Source organism: Aulostomus chinensis, chromosome 5 (genome assembly GCF_037954235.1).
Source record: "Aulostomus chinensis isolate RoL2024-O1b breed Wild chromosome 5, RoL_Achi_v1.0, whole genome shotgun sequence".
Lineage (NCBI taxonomy): Eukaryota > Metazoa > Chordata > Actinopteri > Syngnathiformes > Aulostomidae > Aulostomus > Aulostomus chinensis.
Window position 1 is genome coordinate 29,384,536 of NC_141324.1, and position 25,629 is coordinate 29,410,164.

The 25,629-nt window shown below is 48.5% G+C and overlaps 1 protein-coding gene across 14 annotated transcripts in view; it reads left to right on the top strand.

Annotated features, from left to right (window-relative positions):
- The window catches only part of pard3ab (par-3 family cell polarity regulator alpha, b), a 226,785-nt gene that overhangs the window by 123,476 nt on the left and 77,680 nt on the right, over positions 1 to 25,629 (top strand). For 7 of the 14 annotated variants that reach the window (XM_086204487.1, XM_086204489.1, XM_086204495.1 and 4 more), the window contains 4 exons: positions 2,338 to 2,385; positions 12,811 to 12,999; positions 14,108 to 14,278; positions 18,498 to 18,672. In XM_086204487.1, coding sequence (XP_086060613.1) covers positions 2,338 to 2,385; positions 12,811 to 12,999; positions 14,108 to 14,278; positions 18,498 to 18,672 — 583 coding nt within the window. The remainder of the gene's footprint in view (positions 1 to 2,337; positions 2,386 to 12,810; positions 13,000 to 14,107; positions 14,279 to 18,497; positions 18,673 to 25,629) is intronic. The other 7 variants (XM_086204490.1, XM_086204498.1, XM_086204492.1 and 4 more) reach the window with 3 other exon arrangements.

Sequence of the window (25,629 nt, forward strand, 5' to 3'; positions counted from 1 at the left end):
TCGCCTGTGCAGGAAATCTCAAAAACTCAGAGAGATTTTGGTTGAATTTGGTGGAAGGACACAGAGCAAGTGGTGACCTGCTGAAGTGGACCTGGATCTCATTGTTGATCCTGGATCTGAAGGCTGTTGAAAGATCATGAATCCTGCAAGTACCCCTGTTAGCATTTCTTCCAGATATTTGATCTGAGGATCTTTGAGCGTCTGGATGGTTGGATGATGGATGTTTGTGTTTGCATGGACCAACTAGACAGTGTGGTGAAGTCACTTGTGGCCAAAAAACTTCTATTACTGCACAAGAAAACCCATTAAATATCACAACACTGTCTTAACGCAACCTCCGTGTTGTGTTTTCCCGAGACGATCACTTCTCCCTGCGTGTCGAAACGGAGCAGTGTGATTTTAACAAATCAGCCAAATAAGTGTCGTCACAGTCATTGCAGGTATGGACTCTCAACAGATGTGCATTTGGATAAAAATCTTCTTTGTTACCTTCTAAGTAAAGGAAATGTTTGATTTCCTCTCGTTTTGGATGTTAACGCCTCTAAAAATCAATGCGCACACTGGGCCGAGAGCCAGATAGACGAGCGATGCAGCGTAGTCATGCTCTTTGTCTCCGCTCACCTCCCTCATTTCCTGCCCTTCTAACTCCAAATCTCCTCACCCTTTCCCAGAACATCAACCGTCCATAATGGATTTGGTTCCTATCAGATGGTATTTGTGGTCAGGTGCCTCACTTTACCATGATGGTGACCAACTTTCGATGCATTTCTGCTCTGAAAGGACGTGGACGTGGACAGCAGCAGACGTAGTACTTCAGTTTGTTCTTGAGTACTCGTACTTCCCTCTCATCCACATGTGTGCAGTAGTGAGGGGAATATCAGTGAATGTTGTTTAAAAAGGAGTTTGCAAAAAGATCTTGTGTCGTCCACATCTACGATCACCGGTTTCAGAGCTGAAGGGTCCAACATGACAAACAGGCCTGACGTCTGGTCCGCCGCGATCCAGTCTGACGATAAACGTGTTGGAGCAGTTAAAACAGAAGCCTGCTGGCACAAATCCACCTCAGACGGCTCCTCTGATAACTGAAGATTATATTTTATATCTAAAATGTCCAAGGTCGACTTCAATGTGACATTTAACGTTCTGCCAAAACATTTCTCCGGCTATTATTCAAAACCCTCTCGGTAACACCTTGAGGAAATAATGCTAAGTTTCATTTCACTGACAGCAACTCTTTTATTACCTTCCTCTTCTGTCTGCACCACATGCCGCATCTTAATGTGGGTTCTATTGTGGCGCAGGTGTTTTTCACTCTTACTGCCTCTGTTTTGCAACAGTTACAGTTGAAGAAGCCCTCGTTAATATCACCATCATGCCTCTGCGGCTTGTCCTCCTGCTGGGGTTTCTGAGGTCGGCATGACTCATCCGGCGTGGACGAGCTCTGTCCGGGGTTACAGGGCAGACCAAACACAACAGCTGAAGTGGAAAAAGCGCTCACTTCTAGAAATTGGTCCGATGACCTGGAAATCATCCGCAATTTTACAGCCGTCTGGCAGAAGCTGTTATTACACCGGCTGTGTTGTGTTCCGCTATCAAGCGTGGCGGTGAAAACGTTCTCCTGTTGTGGAGACGTGAGGTTCTCGGGGTGATGCCTCGCTCCGGTGGGTGTCTGGAGCTACCTGGTGCCACCCTGGGCCGATGGGCCCACACCTGTACTCCACCCCATGAGGGAGTTGGTGTTAACAAGCAGACCAGTACACCTCATATGCAGAGACAACATGCCGTCAGGATGAACTCGTCCACAGTGCTGCAGTTGGTCTTGGTTTTACTGGCCTGGTTCTGTTAACTGGCTCAGATTCTGTTGACTTGCTTGTTGTCTCGTGGGTCGTGTCTTCCTGTCGTGTGTTTAGACTACGTGTGTGATGAGGAGTTGATGCATTGTGTTTTATTTTGAAAGTCGACCGGTGAAAGAGTTTACTTCCTGTCTGGTTCCATCGGCTCTGAGCAGCTTGATGCGCTTCTTTTGTCAACAAAGACTTTGCTGTATTCTCTGTGTGGCGCCCAGCCCTTCCTGGGCGGCACCTAATTGGTAAAGGTTCCCCCCCCCACCCCGCCCCTCCAGAGACTGTGGCCGTGTGAATGAGACAACAGAGTACAGTGCTAGGAGTGCGTCTAACCCCCCCAGCGTTAGCCTCAGGTGAGAGAACCCATGAGTAAACCCAGTCGTGAGCACTCTGCTCCGTCCCTGCTGTCCTGAAATCTGCACACTGGACCTTGAATGCAGCACCTGGAGTGTCTGAGAGTGTCTAACCTGTTGACTTTGACTGCTCCCTTTAGCACCCGAGGCAGCCTGTGACAGCAGGAAAACCCCACTGGCTGATTGAGGTAACTGCTGCATGACATCACCAGCTTGGGTCATGACGCTGCACAGGCAGCGAAGGCATCAGAAGCAGATGAGATGTTTTGCGTGGCTGCGCACGCGGACTGGGAGTCTTTGAGGCAGCCGTCGCTCGACCGACGGCCTGTAGACACCCTCTCTGTCTGTCAGCTCTGTCGCCTCCTCCTGCGTCTCCATCCTACACCTCTTGTTCACGTCTTTTTCCAACCTCTCTACATCTCTATTTATTACATGCCACCTTTCTTTCTCAAACACACACACACACACACACACACACACTGAAGACACACTTTATGAGGCAGATCCTCTTCCCAGCACCTGGCTCTTACAATGGAGCCGTGATCAAAGGCATCCGTCTTTACATGCCTGCCCTGATAGTTCCATAATGGGCCCATAACGTGAACATTCCCCGCCATTGTTTACGCCATTAGTCACACAGGCTTATGGAAAATTACTGCTGTGCTGTATTGAAAAGCCATCAGCAGCAGTAATACTGCAGCAACCCTGAGCCAAGATGCTATCTATCAGATGAGCGTGTTTCCTCTGTTCTCCTGACACAGAGCTGTTAGGAGGCGCCACGGCGACAGTGATGAAGGTCCTCCTGATTAGTCGGCATCGCGGAACATGACTCAGCACAGATGGAGGAGCAGTTTACAGAGGTTTTCAAATTTGGACAGGAATAACTGACATCAAGACATTTTTACATTTTATATATTTTTTTTTTTTGCTCCTACGATGTTGTTGTGTTGAAGACACACAAACACACACACACACACACTCATTCATGGCCATTAAATGATGATACTGTCTCCTGCAATTTAGTTGTTTAATTTTTATAAATACAAAAGAAATGACGACAAAAAACTGGTCCTCTCTCTCAGCCGGGAATCGATTATGTTTTGGGAACAAGTTGGTGACCTCCAGATGAATTAAGAGTTGAGGGAAAATTCATTTCCGCTGTTCTTCTTATCGTTGTTCACAAATAAAAATAACGTTTTTACGTGAAAGGAATTGTTGAATAACGCGTCTAACAATAAATGCAATTAGATCCCTTTTTTTTTCATGTAAAACGATTTATTTTCTAGAAAAATAAATAAGCAAAATAAATGTTAAAAGTTTTAAAATTAAATGAATTAAAATGAGGAAACTGGCCGCGTGTACCCTCAGCATTTTCTTGCAGGATATGGGATGTTTCGGATGGGAAGATATAATCATATAATGATTCATGATATTAATGATTATCCAGCAAAAGATAAATCATTTCCTTCGTCCACGGCATCTTGTGTTTGATGTTCTTCACACAAGCTCAATTCACATGTCCAGAAAATATAAAACCGACTGTGGAGGCTGGGTTGACATTGACGTGTCATGGAGGTGAAAATGATGAATTTCAGCAGTTTCCATCTCAAGTGCCCGTGACAACGGCTCACCTCCCAGATTAGTTCCCCTCTGTGCTGGAAGCGACGCCGGCCAGTGCAATCAAGTTGGTATATTTCTCTTGAAGGGAGGAAAAACCCTTCATTCTTTGGCCTTCATGGTCAATGAATACCTGTCTGGGATTGCATGGCACCGTGTAGCTTCCATAAATCACGCCGGTAAAAGATTTATGAGGAGATGGCGTCTCGTGCAATGTCAAGCCTCCGCATTTACATGTGCTGTCTGAGGAATCGTGCTCTCTCCTCGCCGACACCTCCTCCTGAATCTACATGACTATCACACAAGCCTCCTCATCCGAGCTGGAACGCGCTGGAGTGTCCGACCGTGTCTGAGTTCAGCTCGCAGGATTACACCGAGATAATGACCTGGAATTTAAAGGGAAACATTTTTTTTAGGGCATTTTCATTTCACTCAAGTACTTTTCACATTTTCCCATTTCAGTGCAAAATCTTTCTCTTTTCCCTTCTGCGTCTGCCTGGCAGACAAAGTTACCAACTCCTCAGATAATTTACATACAAAACATCATAATCTTATAAAAAAGGTTGAGGAGAAAAGTACCCGTCATTATCCAAAGTACTTTGCCTTCACTTAGTGCCTTTTACTAATCATGCATCCATTATACTTGCTCCTGTTTTACTAGATTAGTTCTGTGAATGCTTGGTGGTATTTGTACTTCGTGAGTGAAGGATCTCAGTACTTCTTCTACCTTTGGTGCAGTAAAAGCGTGGCGGTCCACACAGCAACGCGACATCCTCGACCAGTGGCCGCCTCTGGAACAGCTCCGCTTCAGACGTTCCGCTGCTGTCTCAGCAGATCTTGATGTCTGCTAACCTGAGGCGTCAAGCGGTTTGTTGGACTGACGCTTTGAAAAAAACAAACAAACACCTGGCAGGTGATTGGATGAGCCCTCTGTCTATCACAGGCCAACTTCAACCAATCAGATCAAGGAACTGATATGGAACCTCAAGCCAATTGGAAACATCGTTCTTTGCTCTTCCTCCCTCTAAAGATGGAGTCTACCTGCATCCCCTCAGGAGCCGCCATTATGGCGTCATCGCACCTTAAGCACGCCCACATCTCCTCACAGGTAGCTGATTGGTTAAGACTAGGAGCAGCTGTCTGACAAGACGGTATCTCCCGTGGGGTGAAGGTAAAGTGCCCACTGGACCGTTGAGGATTGTGGGTAGTGTAGTCCTTCTCCATGACATTGTGAATAAAACGGGTTATTCTGGGCTTGGTGTCCACGGCAGCGCATCATTCCACAGTCTCCTAGCTCGAGGTTCCTCGGATGGCTGTGACATCAGGGTGAAACCAACTCCACCTTGAACTGGACCTTAACTCGACCCTCCTTTCTTTCATCAAGTCCTTCCTGTCACGTCTCCTCTGGATGCGTCTCTACCGCCGTCCTCACACCGCGGAGCCTCCTGTTAATCAGCTCTTGACTCCTCAGCGCTGCAGCCGGCGCGTCTTGGTTGTTACGTCAGGATTTACTTAAAATGTCCTCTTTTATTGGCAGGATCATCGTTGCTCCAGACGCTTGACTTCACTTGACATCTTGTTAGCGTCGTCGTGACGTTTAAGGCTGTCAGATGTGGCTGCCCTGCCGTGGGAGCAGGAAACGAACAGAGCTGTTAGACACAAAACCATCACATGGACGCACGTCCTCTTCCGGGAATAATTACATCCATGTGTAATGAAGAATCTGGGGCCAATGTTTCTTTTCTTTAATTGACACTTTACTCGTGTCTGACAAATGTAATACGATAAAGACATAAACATTGGTTAATTACCAGGGGGCGTGTTGAGATGATGACATCACTCCTCGCCCAGCAGGTGGAGTGAGGGGATGAGAGGATGCAGCTCTGAGTCAGCAGGCTGGATTCTGCTCCTGCGTTCTTTGGCTGCTGGTGACACATACGAGTCAATCAAGGAGGGATGTTCTACCTGAGAACCGGTTCTCCAGCTTAATTAAAGTGATGTGTCAAGCTGCCACCTGGCCCAAAGTCTCTCTCTCTCTCTCTTTTCTCACACACCGACACACACACACACGGTCCATGCTAGTGGCCCCCCAACGTAGCACAAACGATGAAAACAAGCTGTGTAAAGACAATTAATCAAAAGGTTGGAGAGTGAAAGTGATGCACTGGGCGTGTCGTAGAGGAACGTTTAGATCTTGGATTTATTCCGTTTTTTTCCACGCTTGAGCAACAAAGAGTGAAGGCAACTTCACCAAGTTCAGCTTGGATACGAGCGGCCAGTATCCTGACCCAGCGCTCAGGAATTCCATGAGATGCTGGTGACTCCGGAGTTCAGTGATCTGAGGAATGGAGTTTGGGACTTCAAACAAAGTATAAACCCAGGACTCTTACTTGACCGTACGCCAAGTCCTCATCCCAAGATTGCATTCGTTTACAAACCCTAATCATTCACACATTTCCACATGCTGTCCCTGGACCACAACTGGTCTTCAGTCTGGTTTTTGTCCCTGATATGATTGAACCAAAACCACCAGGACTCTGACTGAACCCCAAACCTGAACCTAAATCCAGCCCAACCTTGATTAAACCCCAAATCAAGTCTTAAACCCTTTAAAGGGGTCTCAGACGGGAGGACCGACCGAAACGTTCCCACCAGGGTGGTTTAACGTTCAAGTTGGTCCTCACAAAGGTGTAGAATACCCAACACACCGACTCACACATACATAGTGTTTACATCGACTGCACCGATTTCACACCCTCACGGAACAAACCCAGGAATGACACACTTCACGTTTACACGTGCACGCGCACCGGTAGTCGTGCAAGGAGCGACTGGGAGCAGCTGGTGGGGTAATTGTTCGGGGATGGATGTGGGTATAAATGGATCCTGGTGGAGCTTCAACGGAGCGGCGTAGAGTTTCTGTGGGGAGAGAGAGAGAGAGAGAGGAAGCTGAAATGAGGGCGGGAGGTTGGTTTTGGACTACACACGTATCAATCGATCCTTCCGTAACATGCTCTGGTCGTTATGTGTCACGTCGTGTGTGTGTGAGCGTGTGCGTGCGTGCCGATGTATATCAGGATGACATCTGTGGCGCCGTGTTTGCGCTGACACCTATAGACACATTCAGACCTGCTTCTCTCTGTCTTTCTGTCACTTGCACGCTCTGTCACACAGATGCCTTCGCTATTCTCCTCCACGCTGTGCCAGTCGCGGCTCTGTCGATTGCACAGGTATTTGATATTCATGGTCTATCAGCATGGAGCTGCAGGGGAGACATGTCAGGAAGGGGGGGGGGGGCGGCGGCGGCGAGAAAGAGGGGCGAGGGCGTCACGGTTTACCTTCGGTGGAGCTCCGCATCGAAACCATGAAAAGCCACCGCAAACTGAAAATACACACAAGTATGTGGGCAGGTGTGTGTCCACGAATGGGTGGTGATATAGTGTGTGTGTGTGGAGGGGGGGTTAGGATGGGAGGGGCAACGGTGGTGGCAGAGAGCAGGGACGGAGTAGGGAGAAAGAGTATGAATACAAAGATTTTGCTACAGTAGGCAGCCAACAATGCTCTCCACGCTCGACTTCCCTCGACCAATTACACCCTTCACTGCCTCCCTCTCACCTCCCTCTCTCTCCCTTTCTCTGTCCACCATCTCTCTCTCTCTTTCTCTCTCTCTCTCACTGGTCCTTTTTTGTAAATTCCCCCTCAAGCGACTTTTCCAGATGCCAGATTAGTTTGGCCAAACTCGAGCTTGCCTCTGACCCACTAATCATTTCAGGCGCTGCAGTGGAGAGAAGTGTGTGTGTGTGTGTGTGTGTGTGTGCGTGTGTGTGTTTGTGTGTGTGTGGAATAAGAAGAACGTGGATTTTGATTCCATTCCATGCTACAGATTGACTTGACCTGTAAGACTGAAAGACTGAGATGCTGGGCTCTTGGGGAGTGTTGGAGCTACCAGAGAGGCTCCGCTCTGGTAGCTTCTTGCGTCAGGCTTCTTCTGACCCGGTGAATTCGCTGGTTCATGCTTCAGTGTTCCGCTGCAGCAAGACAGCAGATGTGCACGAACTCCCCACATTATTAGGTACACAAGGCAGGCAGCACCCGGGCGAACCCCTGCAGTGAGACCCTCAAGCTAAATGTCAGACTTTCCTTTTCTTCTCGGAGGAAATTGTAATATTTTGAGATGGGTTTTGACAGCGCGGTGGTTGTGAGTCAGACAGGTTCAGGCACAAAAGGCAACCGGTTTCACATCGGAACGCAAATAACGGCTGAAAATGTCTCGACGTCCCATCGTGCCACTCCCTGACTGCTGAGGACGCGTTCTGGTGGATTGTTCCTCGTGTGTGCGACTGTGCCCCAGTGAAGCACAGCCTGTTTGTGTGAGGGACGTTTTGGGGGCAGGACTTCGGTGCTGCTGAGGTGCACCAGCTGACCCCCGGAGGTGCTGTTGAGCTTCTGTCCATCCAGGGGGAAGCGTTTGGATTTTGCTGCACTCGGAGTGTGTATGTGGTTTTCTAAGATTCCGTGCACTTTATGCATAATACATCAAATACACAAAACTGAGAGGAGACGATGTGGGATATTTAGATTCATCCGGTTTGATGTGATGTGTTCTTGTTAAGGAAGAAGGGATGGAACTGGAGGACGAGGTGGGGAGAAGATGGACGGAAGGGTTAGGAACGGGGGGGTAGAGAATCGTAAGAAACAGGCAGAAAATGAGTAAAGTGATAGAAAGATCCAGGTGAAAGAGAGAGAGAGAGGTGGGGACGTGGAGCGAGCGAGGCAGCAGTGTCTCCTTTTGTGTTCCACATGGATTCATCCCTTTCAGTCGGCCTTTCATTGGCGCTCGCTCGCTCGCTCACCGTGTCACTGTCATGCCGGCGCTCGCTCATTCTTTTCACCCGTTTCTTTTCAGCTCTTTGCCTTTTCACCCTCGCTCTATCTGTCTCCGTCCTTCCTCTGGAGCCCATCACTCTTCTCCCTCCCCTCACCTTCCCTCACTTTGTGTTCTCTTTCCTGCGGGATGTTTTATTTATTTTACCTCGTCTCCTTCCTGCTCCCTGTCTTCATTCCCGTCTGTCACCTCCTTTATTTATCTCTGAAGATGTCAGATAAGCTATATTTAAAGGTAGAGCCGCAGAGTTCTACACGTTTACCATTAAAATTGATGTATTTGTATCTGTCAGAAGGTGTTTTGGGATGCTGCTGTTCACGTCTGCACTGTGGCTCGACACCCAGATCAGACCAGCAGCTGCTGCCTATTGTTTCTGCTTAACCTCCCAAAAAAATGTCCCGATGGATTTGAAACCTTCCCTGCATGTGGCAGCTACGCTGGGTTATTGGTTTCTATGGAAAATGTAGCTCCGCTCCTCTGTCCTCACCTTTGACCACCGATTTCTAATCTCCAGGTAAAACAGAATAAAAGACAGCGTTTCTCACATACCTCGGATGATAAAGGATGATGAACCGCTTTGCCTTTGTTAGCTTTGTTACCAGGACAACCAGTACACTCGCTTTAGTTGGAGGGTGCTGGCATCCACCTGCTACCGAAGTATCGCTACACGTGGGCCGGTGTCGCTACACGTGAGCCGGTATCGCTACTTGTGAGCCAGTATCGCTACACGTGGGCCAGCATCATTGCTCGTGGGCTGGTACCGCTACTCATGAGCCGGTATCATTACTCCTGGGCCAGAATCGCTACTCGTGAGCCGGTATCGCTACTCGTGAGCCGGTATCGCTACTCGTGAGCCGATATCATTACTCCTGGGCCAGTATCGCTACTCGTGGGCCAGTATCATTACTCCTGGGCCAGTATCGCTACTCGTGAGCCGGTATCGCTACTCGTGAGCCGGTATCGCTACTCGTGAGCCGATATCATTACTCCTGGGCCAGTATCGCTACTCGTGGGCCAGTATCATTACTCATGAGCCGGTGTCACTAAATGGGCCAGTGAGACGTGGCGTGAGCCGTGATTGGGGGTGTAGCAGTGACAGCGCGGGTGTAGCAGTGACAGCGCGGGTGATCACTTTTACCGCAAAACTTGGTAGTCGCTGTTGGCTCTACCAGAACTCCACTCACGCCAGCTGGACATCAAACTGCCATTTTACAACATCAAATCAAAATCATCTTCAGAAAAAGAGATGAAAACCTCTTGAAGTTTGAGCTGGTGGGCGTGTCAGGAGCGTTCATTAGCGCGTCAGCCGGCTTCATTTGAGAAAACAGGAACCTCTGATATCATAGAAGAACACAAACCGAGGTTTCTTTCGGATTCAAAACTAGAAAATGAATGAGACCCGAGCAGAAGACGATGCAACAACAGCTGATGTGGGGTGACTCTGACCGTCAGTCTGAACTTTTAAAACTTGAGAGTGAATCCGAAGGTTGACTTGTGAAGGGTGTTTCTGCTCCCTGGCAGGGACTTCATATCTTCCCTCCTGATCACAAACAGAGTTCCAGTCTTTACAGATAATTTCCTTTTGTCTGTTTTCTTATTTGTTTTCATTTTAAGAGGATTAAGTCAACGTTAGTCACTTTTTAATCAGCATTTAATTTAATTCCGGACAGACAGAATGAATTGGACTCAAGGCTGCAGAATAATTAAATTCCTGTTGTTTTTGTATGTTATCGTTCCTCAGTACTTCCCAGGAGCTGGAGATCAAGTTGAAGTTATTTTTGTATTTTAATTCCGTCTCACATTTCCAGGATGTTTATTTGTATTTCTGCACAGGCAGTGCTCTCCATGCTTGCTCTCCCCTCATCTTCCTTCCTCTCCTCCTTCCCCTATACATCCCATCATCATTCTGCCTCCTTTCCCTTCCTCCCTCCACCTCCTCCTCTCCCTCCATCCCTCCAAACCCAGAGCAATTCCATCTCTCCCCCAGCAAACAAAGGGAGCTAATGACATGCTGACACCGAGCCCGATGATTGAATTCATTAGGCGTGCACGATAATTGCCAGGCGCGAGCGTGCACGCAGCCATCTATTCAGAAGACAGCTGTCATATAACAAGCAAGAGAGAATAGCTTTTATTGTTGAGCTTGACGAGAGAGGGAGAATGAATATAGAGAACGAGAGAGAAGCACCTGTTGGAGAGAGAGAGAGAGAGGGAGCGAGAGCACTCAGCATGTCAATTAGGCCGCCATGTTCATCCAGGGGTTACCGTCGAGTTTACTGCCAGTTTGACGCTCTTGGCATCGCGATCCAGGTGCTCAGAGTCGGGAATATTTCCTCCGGTATTCTGCATAAATAATTGTGTTATGGAGTGGAGGAGTTTTTAGTAACGAGGGCCATCGTGGAGGTTGCAATAGGTTCTATTTGCCTGCCGCGGGGGGGGGGGGGGGGGGGGGGGGGGGTGTTCTGTGCTGTGGGTCCGGCAGCAGGAAAACCCAAAGCTACTCAGCCATATTTGTAGTCATTTTCAAAATATATCAAGGTTCTTTTCAGACACAAAGTTCTGTTCCTGATATTTTAAGAACTATTTGCACACATAACTTACGGTTTCATGCGCTGATTTGCATTTAACAGGATTTTTTTGTGTCTTGTTGCGATGAGATTGAAGTGTTTGGTTTTTTTTTATTCATTTATTTTCTATAACTTCCAAGAAAGTGAAGGAAATGCAAGAAGGCAGATTCCCAATATTTTAGAATTTCCTTTGTACACACGCACACACACACACGTAACACATTATAGGTTTTTTTTTGTTGCAGTTATTAATATTTCAAGATGATTTACCAGCATTTATGGCCTGATCTTTTTAGAGGCTCATATTTGATATCGTGTGTGTAGCAATCAGGAATTTTCCTTTTCATTTTTGGAATTCTTTTCTTGGTGGAGGTCTGTACAGCTGCTTTGATGAATCAATGATGGATGGCCGTTAATTCTTGGTGAAGCGTGAGTGTCTGCTGGTGTGCGGTGTTGAAGCCATCGTTCATCTAACATGTCACAGTTGCACCGAGGACATTTTCTCCTGATTGCATGAGTGTTTTAGGAGCTGTTCTTCAAAATCAGGCAAAATCAAACTTGCGATCATTTTGGTGGATATTTGGTAGAACTTGGGTGTCATTTCTCTTGTTTTTTGAGGCTGCTTGTGTCAGAGTCGGTTGAAGTGCATTAAAAAGGGATTAGTGGTGATTTTCCAAGTGGAGCGTAAACAGGAAGTACTGAAAAATACGATGTAACCAACACACGTGCACACAGATTGATCCCAGCGTGTTTGAGTCCCTCAAGCTGGCTCTCTATTGTATGTACTTGTACTTAAAAGCAGGCGAGTCGGTCCAAAACTGATCCTGCCACGCTGCTCAGGATCCACCGTAGCGTTGCTTAACGTGGTCGCGGCTCCAGGGACCTTTGATAGAGGCTGCAGACTCCATCCTCACACTCCCAGTGTGGGAGACACGCTCAGAGGCGCTGATGAAAAATGGTTTCATATCTGGATCAGGAGCTTCCCGTGTTATTGAATTACTTTGTTATATCTGTCTTCATATTCCTGCATTACTGCGGCTGCAGCGCTGATTCAGCCGTCCACTGATCCTCCAGCAGAGAAAACCAACAGCACGTCGTAACCTGATCCTGGGGAATCCGTATTTGAGCCTCATGTCTCTGTAGAGTTGGAAACCTTCGAGCTCCAGTATTGAACCGCGGACGCGGGCTTTGATTATAGAGGATCAGTCCCTGCCCGCTTGTACTAAGTGTCTGATTTAACATCTACCAGCGCCGGCCTGTTCAGCACTAATAGATGTGCTGCTGCTGCTGCTAATGAGCTCAGCCTCTCTGCTTTCTACGCTGCTGCAATTTGTGTGCCAGTACTTTTCATTAACATCAAGTGTCCAGCTGAGCGTCCTTTTGACTTTGGACCTGGCCAACCTGCCTGAAAGCTGCAGCAGACCCGTGAATGTTGTTGCTCTGTGGAATTAGAAGTGCCCTCAAATCTCTCTGTCTGTCCTGTCGATGTCGCTGTCTTGTTGTTGTGGGTTTCTTTATGGATGTTTTCCTCTCTCGTCTTACAGAAGACGGAGGAGGACGAGCTGGTCCTGACTCCAGACGGGACCAGGGAGTTCCTGACCTTCGAGATTCCTCTCAGTGACTCGGGTTCTGCCGGTTTGGGGGTCAGTGTGAAAGGCAACCGCTCCAAGGAGAACCACGCTGACCTGGGCATCTTTGTCAAGTCCATCATCAACGGAGGGGCGGCCTGCAAGGTACCGCGCCAGCCTGAGATTTACGGAGGTTTTGATGGCGAATATCAGAGTGCGGCGTTAACGTGCGTCTCCGGTCCAGTCAGAAGGCCAAAGCATGTCAGATCTTTCCTGGTGTTGGACTGCATTACATCACATGCCTGTCACGTGACTGCCAACAACACTGCTGTCACTTCCTGACTCGAGGTTGAAGAGTTGACGGTGAATGTCAGAACGTTTGACACAAAATAAAGAGCCAGCGAGGCCAGAGGTTGAGACCCCTTCCAAGAGGTGACGGGTGCTGAAGTCTGAGAGGGTGCGATCCCAGCGACGTCCGTTGGCAGTCAGAAACTGAGATGCACTGACAACCAGGATGCATCAGTAACAAGTTGTTCTTGGGTCTCTGGCTTCATAATGGAGTTGTGAAACACCACAAATCTGTAGTTTCCACACTCACAATGACGGCGGCTCTGAGTCTTCGTCTGCAGTTACAGTCAAAACAAAAGTCACAATGTAGATACTTTCAGTTGCCAGAATGATTTGTTTTCAACCCAAACTTCAGACTGGCTTAAACTTTACCTTCTTTTAGTCGGATGTACCTTTTGTGTGTGTGTGTGTGTGTGTGTGTGTGTGTGTGTGTGTGTGTGTGTGTGCAAGGCAGCCGTCCAACCTGCTCTCCCTCCGTCGCGACCTGAGACGTCTCTCTCTTCGGGTGCCTCCCTCTCACGGAGGGTATTAGACGCACCTTTGTGTGTCCCAGCAGCCATGAAGAAAAGCGTCATCTCTGATAAACTCAATGAATACAAAGTGCTTTATTGTGTGTTTGCAGCCTGCAGAGCTGCAGTCAATCTCAGTAGTGTTTCAGCGCAATTGTTTTCCGTACAAACGCGCCTGTGATGATAACATAATGGACTTAAAAGCACACTTATCAGCGAGAGATTAGATCAGGACTAGAAACAGGATCCACTCGGAGTGAGACTGTTGCGTGTGCTGATGGCGTGAAGGTTACTGCACAGGAAATGCAGCAGCTTTTCGTTTTTTTTACAGAAGTGTGAATGTTTTGTCATCCTTAAGCGTCTCTACACTTTCGGTCTCTTGACATTTAAAACTCACAAAGATGCTCCGCTAACAGGACGGGAGGCTACGGGTGAACGACCAGTTGATCGCTGTCAACGGCGAGTCTCTGCTGGGTAAAACCAACCAGGACGCCATGGAGACGCTACGGAAATCCATGTCAACAGAGGGCAACAAACGTGGGATGATCCAGCTGATTGTGGCCAGGAGAGTGAAAGCAAGGACCGAGGTAAACAAAAACAAACAGCTTGGTTGCGCCTGAAGCTGCTCGACTGTTGTTGAGTCCTGGTGCGCAAAACCAGTCAGAGGAGAACAGGAACACTGGGCGGGTCAGCAGGAGCTGACGCAACAGGCGTCATTCAAGCTCTGATTAACAACAACAATAATAATAATAATACATTTTATGCATCTTCAACATAATCTGATGATTCGTCCAGACAAACACCCATGAAAACCAAAAATCCACCAACAAACCAGCAGTCACCTGCTTCTGCTCCTGCAGTGTCAGGAACCTGCAAGTGTGAAGTAACCATGATCAAAACATAAAGTACACACACACACACACACACGCACGCACGCACACGCAGTGAGTGATGTACAGGGATGAACTGCCAGCGGAGAAAAAGGACCCGGTCTGAAGCGTCGTATTTAGAATGAGGCCAGTATGAAGTAATACCAGCACATATAAAGTATAAGTACAGGGATTCTTTTCTGTGCTACTATTTATCCTGGCTGACAACAGACCGATGACCTTTTGCAACAGCAACTGGCTTCACACTCACATTTCACAAGTTCACACATCAGGAGCGAGCGTCACCACCGCAGCACTGTGGCCCAAACTGTTCACCCCGCCCCCCCCCCCCGAGTCTGTGGAAAAACTGAAGGTGAACACCCTCAACAAGGACACGTCAGCGTGGGTTTGGAGCCTCAAAAAAGAACTCTAGCATCCCAGTTGTTGGTGTCAAATACGCGGTCTGGGTCCTGATTACAGCACCAGGAAGTCTGAGACGTATTTATGTCGTCTTGATAAATATGGACACCCCTCCTGCTCGTGTGACACATTTGAGTTAAATACTTCAGTCAAACGTCCAGGATTTTACTTGTTCAAGAACTACGACAACCGCTTTGATCTTAATGAGGTCACAGAACTCATCTGACATCGCCGCCCTGAATACACCTGTGTGGACGTGGGCTGCGGCTGCATTACAACTCTGGTATTTGGTACATGAACACCGTCCAGAGCAAACCGCTGGGGATGCCCTCATGAGCAGGATTGTTTTATGGTATAAAAGTAAGTCAAGGTGGTTCAGCAGCTCCTCCCACACACACATGCACACACACAAACATGCGCACGCACACACGCAGGCAGGCAGGCAGGCAGGCAGGCAGGCAGGCAGGCAGCTCACCTCCCTCCAGGCAGCTGCAGAAAAAAGTCTAAAAACATCGCTGCGAACCGAGCAACACAACTTTTTTTTTTTTCCTACTTCAATGTCATGTTTTTACATTCTCTGTACACCTTGGCCTGTCGCCGGCCTGAAAGCCGATGCTGAAGCCGTGCACGCCGCTGCAGTTAGTCTGTGTAGGGGCGTGCACGTGAAAGCCTGCGGCAATGCCTCTCTCCCCGCTCTCCTGTTCCAACTCGGTGTGTCAAAGTTTTGATTTCCCCTCGGCCTGTCTGGTAATTGAAAGCAGAGGCTAAGCCTGAAGCTGTGTTTTGTGTTGTGTGTGTGTGTGTGTGTGTGTGTGTGTGTGCATGTGTGTGCGTGAGTGCGTGTGTGTTCGTGAGTGCGTGCATGTGCATCTTAGTCTCTGAGCACGTAATTGTTCATATGCGTGTTTGTGTGTGCTTTTGTGCTACCTGGTTATGCATGTATGTGCTTATTTCCAAGGATCTGACTGTGTCTGATTGCAAATAAACTGTGTGTGTGTGTGTGTGTGTGTGTGTGTGTGTAAGTGTTACAGCCAGTGAGAACATGGGGGATGAATAAAATTCAAGCTCTGGGAGCCTCGTCAATCTTGACTTTACATGCAGCGCCGGCGGCCTGGCTGGAGGCTGTCCACCAGTCTCACCACTTAGAAGAAGCAGTGTCCAAACCACTCACACAGCAGAAAACAGCCGTCCAATACATTCATGAATATGGCGGAGAGCTGATTTAGAAAGTTCGGCTTGTTAATGCTCCATAACCAGCTATTAATGCTGAAATCAAAGTAGAACTAATTATTACAGGATGAAAGCTGCGTCGCGTTTCTGACATTTACTGGCATCTGGAATCAAATAATCCTTTATTTACTTTGCTGCCTGTGTCTGCTTCCCTTGACAGCCAATTTCAAATCAATCTCAAATGTTTGCCGTTGCATAAATCACAAGCGCACTCGCTCCTCCATCCCCAGTTGAAACCCAGTGAACCCCGAGCAGCTGACTTCCCTTCGCCGCCGCCCAATGGGATCGAGACCTCCCCGCTGCTCCGTTATCAGCCTGAATATTCAACGAGCTGGAGTGTGATTTGCCGATGCGCCCTCAATATGGCAAATCCCCCTCTGCCATTACCCAGGCGGTTCACCTTGCGCCCCCCCCCCACTCGGCCAGCCAATTCATTAACTGTCTCATTCAAAGTCAGTGCAGCTGCACGCCAGCAGTACACGCTCCATATGGTGAGGAGAGAAATGAGTTTGTTTCGGTGATGGATTTGATTTTTCCGTGTGGAGCTTTGATTGTTGCCGCTTTCTTATTTAAAACCGTGAAATTGTCGACCTGTAATTAATGATAAAACCTTTAAAACAGGAGACATTTTCAGAAGTTAATTAATTGATTCTCGACGTCAGCGCTGCTGTTAAAGTTTGCTGGGCGCTGTACTGGTTCCACTGGAGCTGTTAACTGGGCTCTTTCTGCACCACAGTTAAGTACTTTTGAAAAACCTGTACGTTATCAGAGGTTTGGACAAGACAGCTTTGCAGACTCCACTGAATAAAAGAATGGCTGACTGAATATCCAACAACAAGCAAGTGTAATCAACTCAAATGTTCACTGGGAGCCTGAGAAGAAGGGAGAGACTCAGAGACAAAGACACCTCCAAAAGAACTCACTTTTCATTTGTTTCATGAATATTTTAGGTTCAGATTTAAATGCAACGTTAGGCAGCAGCGCAGTGTCAGGTATGAGTTCCAGGTGTATAATTTATACCCCGTCGCCAATATATGAGGTACAAATATAGGTAGAATATACATCAAATCAGAACCTCTTCAAACAGTTTCAACAAAATGTAACTCTATGATACTCAAAACCCCAGTTTTTGTACCTGTTTGAATGCATGAATCAATCAGTCTTTAACTATAAGATTAAAACTGAAGACCCTTAAAATCCCCAGATTCCTTCCCGACGTTAGAATATGCAAAGTTGTATTTTGTGTCACCTCAGAGGGCTACGACGTGTCGTACTCTTACAGCACACGTGATGCACGTCTTGGAGACGATATTAACTTTGTAAATTAACCATGAATACAGGACTGTTACCTGGGCTCGTGTACATTGTGGCAGCGTGACTGCGTATTGGGAGTACTTGTACCACCCAGCTATGGTGTGGGTAGTGAGAGACCCAGGCCATTACCCCTCACACTCCTGATGTCCCCGCGCTCTTGTTCTCGTGTCAACTGGACCTGTTAGGACACATCCGCATCCACCCAGCAGCAGTTACCGCACCACCTCAACCGTTCAGTCAGCTCAAAGGGTCGTTGGCCAGGACCTTTCTGCCAAAATCGACCTGCTGCCAAGCCAGTTATCGTCATTGATTGAGGTCATTTGGCTGCAGTATTGACTCCAGTGTGATGGTGTTATCGCTCGTTATACGACGCCGCCATGATGGTAGTTTTATAGCAACAGCAGTCATCACTTTCAGCAATGAATGCAGAAAACCATAGCGAATCAATACAGCCAATGATCCAGTGGATAAACCGTGCACACAAACACACACACACTCTCACACACACACTTTCTCAGGCCAGGAATGTGTGTTTAGGGGTGACAGGGCCAGCAAATGGTCTATTTGTCCGGCTAACAAGAGTATGTCATGGTGGGTCCCGAGGGAATGTGGAGATGCTAGCCCGCTAAAGCTTCCCTGCGGGGGGGAGCACTAGCTGGCTAAAAGCCTGTGGCTTTAACAACATATTGGAAATCCATCATCATTCATCCTGCGCCGCTAGCATTAGCAGTTAGCAACACAGTCGTTTCCTCTGGCCTCAGACTACAGGAACTGAAGATGGGATTTTAATGGTTGGTGGCTTCTGGTTGAGGTGTTATTGTTGTTTTCTCCAAGACAAAAACCTTCCAGGAGCAGTTCAGCTGGTCAGAAGGTCACATGGATGTTTGCACCCATCAGTCTTTGCCTGGGCGTCTAGTTCGTATCGTTGGATAACTCGCAACACACACTGGCAGAGTTACACCACTGATTCTAGTGCTCTTTTTCCCTCGTGGACCAGGAGGCACCAGGGAGTCCGCTGGGCCCCCAGCAGGCCGTGAACTCCTCGCTTGATGACCACGAGCGGCGAATCTCCCACTCCCTCTACGGTGGCCTGGAGGGCCTCGATGACAACTTGATGCCTCGACAAGGAATGATTCCACGCACAGTCGGTAAGACAAACCTACAGCCTCCTGCCATGTGGCCTCACACCCGGTCGGTCAAATGCAAAAACATGGTGTTTGATATCCAAAACAACATAAATACACATCGTATGTCACGGTGTGTGCAGAACACACCTGAACGTGTTCGTCAGGTTTGACCAAGCGCACCTGTGGCAGAGAGGCGCTCCGTTTGCTCCTCATAGAATTCAAAAGTTAAGTTCTGTTGATTCTTCTGTCCTGAAGATGTTCCTCCTCATCTGTGACCTTGAGATCTGCCGAGTGTAGATAGAAGACATCGTGTTTGACCTGCGTACGGACGCAGCTCAGGACGGAGCCTTCCTTCTGGGGTTGATCGAAACTGCAAAGTTTATTCATTTCAGGGGATCAGAAAATAGAGAGAGAGAGTCCTGCAAGGATGTCCCCTCAAGGAGTTATGACTCCAGGAGCAGTGCCGCAGCAGGATTTTATTTCTTTCTTCAGTGTCTTTTCACACGCGTGCACCCTGACGTGGCTCTGAGTCCATCTGGAGATGACCCTCTCCCTCTGGACCGCCTCGCACAGAGTTGGAGAGCATTTCTGTTGGACCGAATGCCCGAGACTAACAAGTGTTTTTCTCTCTACGTGTGGCAGCTTTGCATCTCTACGTGCATGGAACGCTTGAAGGCTTGACGGACGCAGTGGCTCAGCTCGCTTGTATCGGTGCCAGAAAGGAGGAGTCTTGTTCTCAGAGGCCGTCAGAGCGAGACAGGATAGACACAAACACCTTCAATACAAATTAAGCCAGTTAGTCAGAGCTGGTCCTTCAACTTTTCCTCTGCTTTGGAGATTCCCTCCTACCACCTCTCTCTAATCAGCCCACCAAAACGTGAGCGCGTATCGTCTGTTCATGCATATTAGCGGAGGCTGTTAGCGTAAACAAAGAGGGCGAATCGTGAGTGACAGAGGAAGTGTTAAGAGGTGAAGTTACAGCACGCTGCCACCACGGCGGCTGCGTTCATCCATGCTTAACAAACAGTAAAGGGCTTATAATGAGGTTCCAGGGTCGAGAGGAAAGCGCCAGCCAGTTAGTTGTCAGGAAATATAGAAGCTGTCAGCTCGGCGCAGGCCAGCAAGATCGGCGTCACTGAGCCAAGCGGCTCAGATCTGACGACCGGCTCTGAAGTTCTGCTGTTGATTTTAAAACTGCGGCGTGAAGTCAGACGGCTCCTCAGACCAGCAGACGTGCTGAGAGCTCACATGGTCTCACCTGGACGTTCAGCGCACACGCTGCTGGAGCCGAGGAGTGAAGAAAGAATTTTGATGTGAGACTTGAAAGAGTCGCAATCTGCAGGTTTGAAGTAAAGAGAAGTCGGCTCACCGCTCACCCTCTGAAGATGCTTTCACCCTTTTAAACTTAAACCTGCGGCAAGAAGCAGCCATGACAGAAGAGCTGAGAGGCCTGGACGTTAGATAAGAGTGAATGTGAGCCTCACAGCTCTGATGTGCACACAGAGAGAATCCTGATGCACCTCACAGGCTCTCGTCCCCCCGCCTGATGTGCTCACCGCAGTCTGCAATGTAACGCATGAGACGTGCTCGCATCCACGTGTTTTGATGTTCATTTATGAAGAATCGCTGTAAACAAAAGGTTGATTCAAAATGGCAGCGACACTGAGTGAGGGGGTGTTGAAAGAGGGGAGGGAAGCCCCTCCTACAGGGAAGCTCTGATGCAGTGAGTCTGGAACTCATGGGACTGAGCAGCTGTTCATAAAGCGCCAGCTTCCAACATGTATGCTTCACCTCTGGCCAGCAGCAACATGGGCGACGCAAGTTGGCGTGCTCCCAGCGGTCTCTGACGTGTTTCCGTGTGGTTTTCACATCCGCCTCTGAAGCAGTGTTGACCTCCATGCTGAGGAGCCTTTGCAGCACCGACACGCCGCACAGACGAGAGGGGTTTTAGACTCTGCCCACTCAGAACCTTCCAGCTGTGTTGTCACGTCCCCTCTGCCTGTACGCTGCCCCCTGCCGTTCATGGAAGTATTGCATCCATGCGACATTCATTTCTGAGGGCGTGAACAATTACCCCTGCCACTCTGACACACGAGGCAGCCATCGTGTGCTTCCCTCACAGGAAGGGAGGGAGGTGAAGGAGTGTGTTCAGAATGAGGAGCATCAACCTGAACCAGACCAGAGGGGGTGACTCCAGAAACCCTTGGCACCTCCCAGCTCCTCCAGCATCAACAACCTCCCTGATCCTCACTCATGTGGGTCTTGAATTTTTATTTTTTTTTAAGAACTGGTCCAGTCCAGCTGGACCAGTTTCAGCTCTCCCATCGAGGGACGATGCTGGATAATTACCAGCTATCGCAGCCACGGGAGACGTTTCCCTGCCTATTAAACACTTAATCAGCCCAGTGGAGGGGTTTTTCCTGACCACCCAAGGGGGGGAGTTCAGACCCCAAATTGGCATTCAGATCTTTTGTGTCTTCTTCCACCATGTGGTTTCTGAATCAGTAGAAATTTAGTTGAGAATAAAGAAATTACACGCAGGCCAATTTTTCCTCGTGCTTGGCTCCACCTCGAGATATGAGAGCTTTTAGGGAGCGTCACAGCGGTTTTGTGTCAAACTGAGATGATGGTGGTAGATGAGGGATGAGAGCTCCAGTGGAGTGGTTGCTTAATGTGTCATTGCGGTCCAAGGTGAACGGTCACGTGGCCTGGGTTCACGTCGGTCCTCTACAGATCAGCATTTCTTCATATTTACATGAACATTTGTGTCTGGAGCGATTTTTCCTCCCACCGAAGAAGGAGACGGCTGCTCAGATCTGACCTGGTTTTGGTTTCACATTTTGTAGATCATTAATGTGATTATTTATGTCCGTCTGCAGCAGTTGAAGTGATTGATGCTATGAGGCCCACAGCTCCAATACAATACTGGTCTGTAGATGTACAGTAGAGGAGGAGAGAACCATAAAAGACATAAAAGGGAATGGAAAAGCTGTCTCTGTCAGTGCAGCTGGAGGTGTGTGTTGTGTGTGGTGGAGTTCCTGCACGTGTTTGTAATAATCAACCAAGCGAAGCGGCTGTACTTTTTTTTTTTTTTTGTAAACTGTTACAGCAGACGACCTCACGCGCTCCTCTAATTTATTACTGTCACTTGTTCTACTTCCCAGTGCATTTGTAAAAGGCAGCCTCATTACTGCTCTGAGTACTGCCTGGAAAAGCAGCAGAAGCAGTAGAAGAAGAAGACTTGCGTTTGGCAGCTCCCAGATGTGTGAGCGTGTGTGAAGCGCTGCATGCTCAGCAAACCTTCCTTGAATAAATACGATGCTGTGTGAGTGCTGGGGGGTCTTTCACACTTCCTTGGAACGAGTCCCTCGTCTTGTCGCGAGGGTGCCACCAAACATAAATCATGCATTAGGCTTTTTTAGAAGACAACATCATTTCCATTCGGCTTGTGTTCTGGCTGGGGCTCACACACTCTCGGATCACTCGCTGGCGTTCTGAAGATGCCCGAGATGAGACAACAGCTTAATTATTCCTGCAGGCCAGCAGCTCTCAAGGCCCAGCAACCCTGGCAAAAACCCCTCCCTGCTAATTATGTAAATAGATCAGGACAAGACCAAAAAACACTCTTTCACCTCGTGTTATTCTCATCTCTTGCTGTCTCCGTTTTCATCAAGAAAATGTGATTCCCCCCGCCCACCCCCGCCGCGGTGTCTCCCCTCTGCCCTGAAGTATTCAGCAGCGCAGCTCTAATAACAGCCTCTCCTGGAGACCAGCCAGTGAAATGACACGTATTGTTCCTGTGCAGCTCAGTCAGAATGATTACCGCCACTGGGAAAGATAATGTGTGTTTATTGGTGTGATTCTCAGGTGAGGCGATGGCCGGGGTGTTGCTGCTGGTGGACGGCCGCCCTCGGCTGCTGGCGCTAAAACAAAAAAGCTTTTTCCACTCTGTTTTTTTTTCTTTATCTATCAGGCTATAGAGTTAACAGATTCATTGCTTTTCTACTCGCTGGCTGCCAGTTGATTGTACTGCCGTGATTCAAACTGTGACATTGATGGGATTCTCGGTGTTGCGCACTGGGCTGCTTAGGGAAATGGGATTAAGTCTTTCTGTGAGTGTACATGTGAGGACGTGTTTGTGTATAAAAATGTGTGTGGTCTGAGGGAGAGAGGTGGTCATGCTGTGCTGCAGGACTCACGCCGACTCCCAAATTCACAGCGAGTAACAAACACACAGCGGGGGGGCGTGCACACACACACACACACACACACACACACTGAAAACCACTGCAGCAGTTATAAGAAATCAACTTGAACACTTGCAGAAGCGGCTTAACTCACCTGCTAGCAACATGCATGTACGGGTTTGTGATTAAACTTCAACTCTCCGCTCGACTGACGGATGAGCAGGTTTCCTTTTGTCTTCGGCCACATCGGCCCTTTCATTCTGAACGTAGAAGCTTTGCTCCGTTTGTGTCTCGCATCTGCACGACTCGGCCGATCCAAGACTCCGCAGACTTTGTGCCGTCTGAAAACTCCACGGTTGCGAGGCTGCAGCAGCGCCGCTCGCTGACACGCCTGTCCTCTGTAGCGTATCAGAGTTAATTCTCCATGGATAACACATTCCAGGCGTTACTGACCTTCATTTTGCCAGCGGCAGCTTCATCGTTGGGCGGTTGTTCTGGTGGGATGGCGAGAAAACTTCCCAATGTCTGGATCGACTCAATGAGAACAAACATACGTGCAACTGAACGTTAAGGAGACGGTGCACTTCCTGTGTAGCACCGCGCATCCGTGCCCAGTGTTGATGAAGGGTCGTGGAGACGTGGTTTCAGGCATGTTGGTCTGGACGGAGAGGGAATCTGAGCCGGCGCTCAAGTACTTGTGTGGGCTGTGACGGCGAGGCGCTGTGTACCTCAGGTTGTCCATCCGCCCCTGTGTTTGTCCGTCTGTCCTTTTCTCGCTGCATTTCAACACCTTGAATGTCTTCAGATTTACTGCCAATACTCACTGTGACTCTGTGACCTGGAGGACTGTTGGTGGTCAAAGGTCGCGGAAGCATCGCACCGCGCTGCTGTATTTCCAGTTAGGTGAGAAGTTGTTGTTGCAGCCTGGGAGCAGCGATTCCATGTCGCGTCTGCTGTAAAATTAAAATAAGAGATCAAAACAACGTGAAGCCAAACCAAACCACCCAGGATGTTTGACGCTTTCCAAATGATTTCCTGCTGGCTGAGAACATAAAAGGGCCACGCGTGAATCTGAGCGCGGGGTTAATACACCTGAGAACGCTGTGTTCCACAGTCTTTGTGTTTATGGTTTGCCACTGTGACTCGAAGATGAGTTTGTTATGTAGAATAGCTGCATTGGATCCACCACACTTACACACACACACACTTACACACACACACACACGGCTTTCAGTCACTTTTAATGACATAGAAGCTTTTATGGGAGGCAACAAACAGCAGTGAGTTTTTAAACGACCGTCACACACCCACATTCAAAGCAAACAGTGAACCTCTCCTTTTACATCAGGTCGTTCACCCGGGGCGGCTGGGGGTGGCGACGGCGTCATGCAGCGCACTGACACACACACCCCCCCTCCTCCCAGCAGTCCTGGCTCTGACCTCCAGGTCTTCCAATGCTTTCTTAAGACAAACAAACCTCTCCTTAGCTCAGTCCACCATTGAAGCTGCCCCCCCCCCACACACACACACACACCTCCTTACAATTTACAACTTCAAAATACAGATTAAAGACAAGTCATGCACTGCATATCAATGGACGTTGCTAAGCCTTGCTTTTCAGAGGCAGAGAAAAGGGACTATTTTATTTTTGAGCCTCACAGCACGGGAAGTTTTTATCTTCATTTGCGAGGGCACAGCTTGAATTAATCATAGTGTTGTGACACAGCAACGCCATTGTGCCTGCTGCCAAACTCCACTTGGTATAAGCTGATTAGCTCGGGGCAGTTTTTGCATTCCTTTTATACTCGGGTCTAAAAAGTTCCCCCGTATTCCTGCGTGTCATTTTGGAAGATTCCTTTGCTTTGAACGGTGGAGTCGCCTGTTGCTCCTGACGCGTTCGTAACGGAAGGCGATCTGAGTAATTGACCAAAGATTAAAAGTTCATGCTGATACTGTTTTTCCACCAATAACTGGAGGAAATTAGCGTATCCTTCTTTAGACGTCACTCGATCAATTTCCGACCGCTATCCAGCAGCGGCGTGACTCACGCTGACTCGTTACATGGATGCGTATCGCATCATTAGACGGCGATGCTGAGGCAGAGCCATCAGAGAATGGAAGTGACTCATCGCTGACATACGCATTTATTGCATATTGAGCAGCTGGGGGTTGATATGTGAGTGTTCTTCTGTGGTACGTGCATGCCTGCGCTGAGGGGAACGTGGAGAAGAGTCTGATTCATGTCAGAATCGAATCCAAGCAGGGTTGAATTCAGGACAGCCAGACGAGGTTGTCGATGTTTGAAGAGATTCTTCAGTTGCAGCTCGCATGGGGCCACATCTGAATCTTGTGTGGAGGGAAGAAGGCGTGGCACCGCTGCTGGAGGATGAGAGGTGTTGGAGCCTTCCTCCTCCTCCCGCCTGGGTTGTCTACCACCTCCCTCACTCTTCAACAGAGGAGGAGTTCTCCGACGGCGCTCGATCCGACCTACAATGTTGTCCTTTCATCCCTTAACAGCCGCTCCTATGTGGTCGCCATGTGACACCAAATACTCGAACGATTGTTCCTCGCTTGAACTCGGACAACTCCGGCAACAGTTGTTACACAGTAAGAGCCGGCAGCTCCGAGGGTTCTCAGCCACCTTGATAAAGACGCCAGGGAGGCTGACATCACGGCTCTCCCGTGGTTCAGCCCCGCTGTGATAACCTTGATGACATCAGCTCGCTCGATATTCTCAGAAAGACTCAAATGTGTTCGCCAGCTTTGCATGTTTTTAAATGATGTCTTCTGT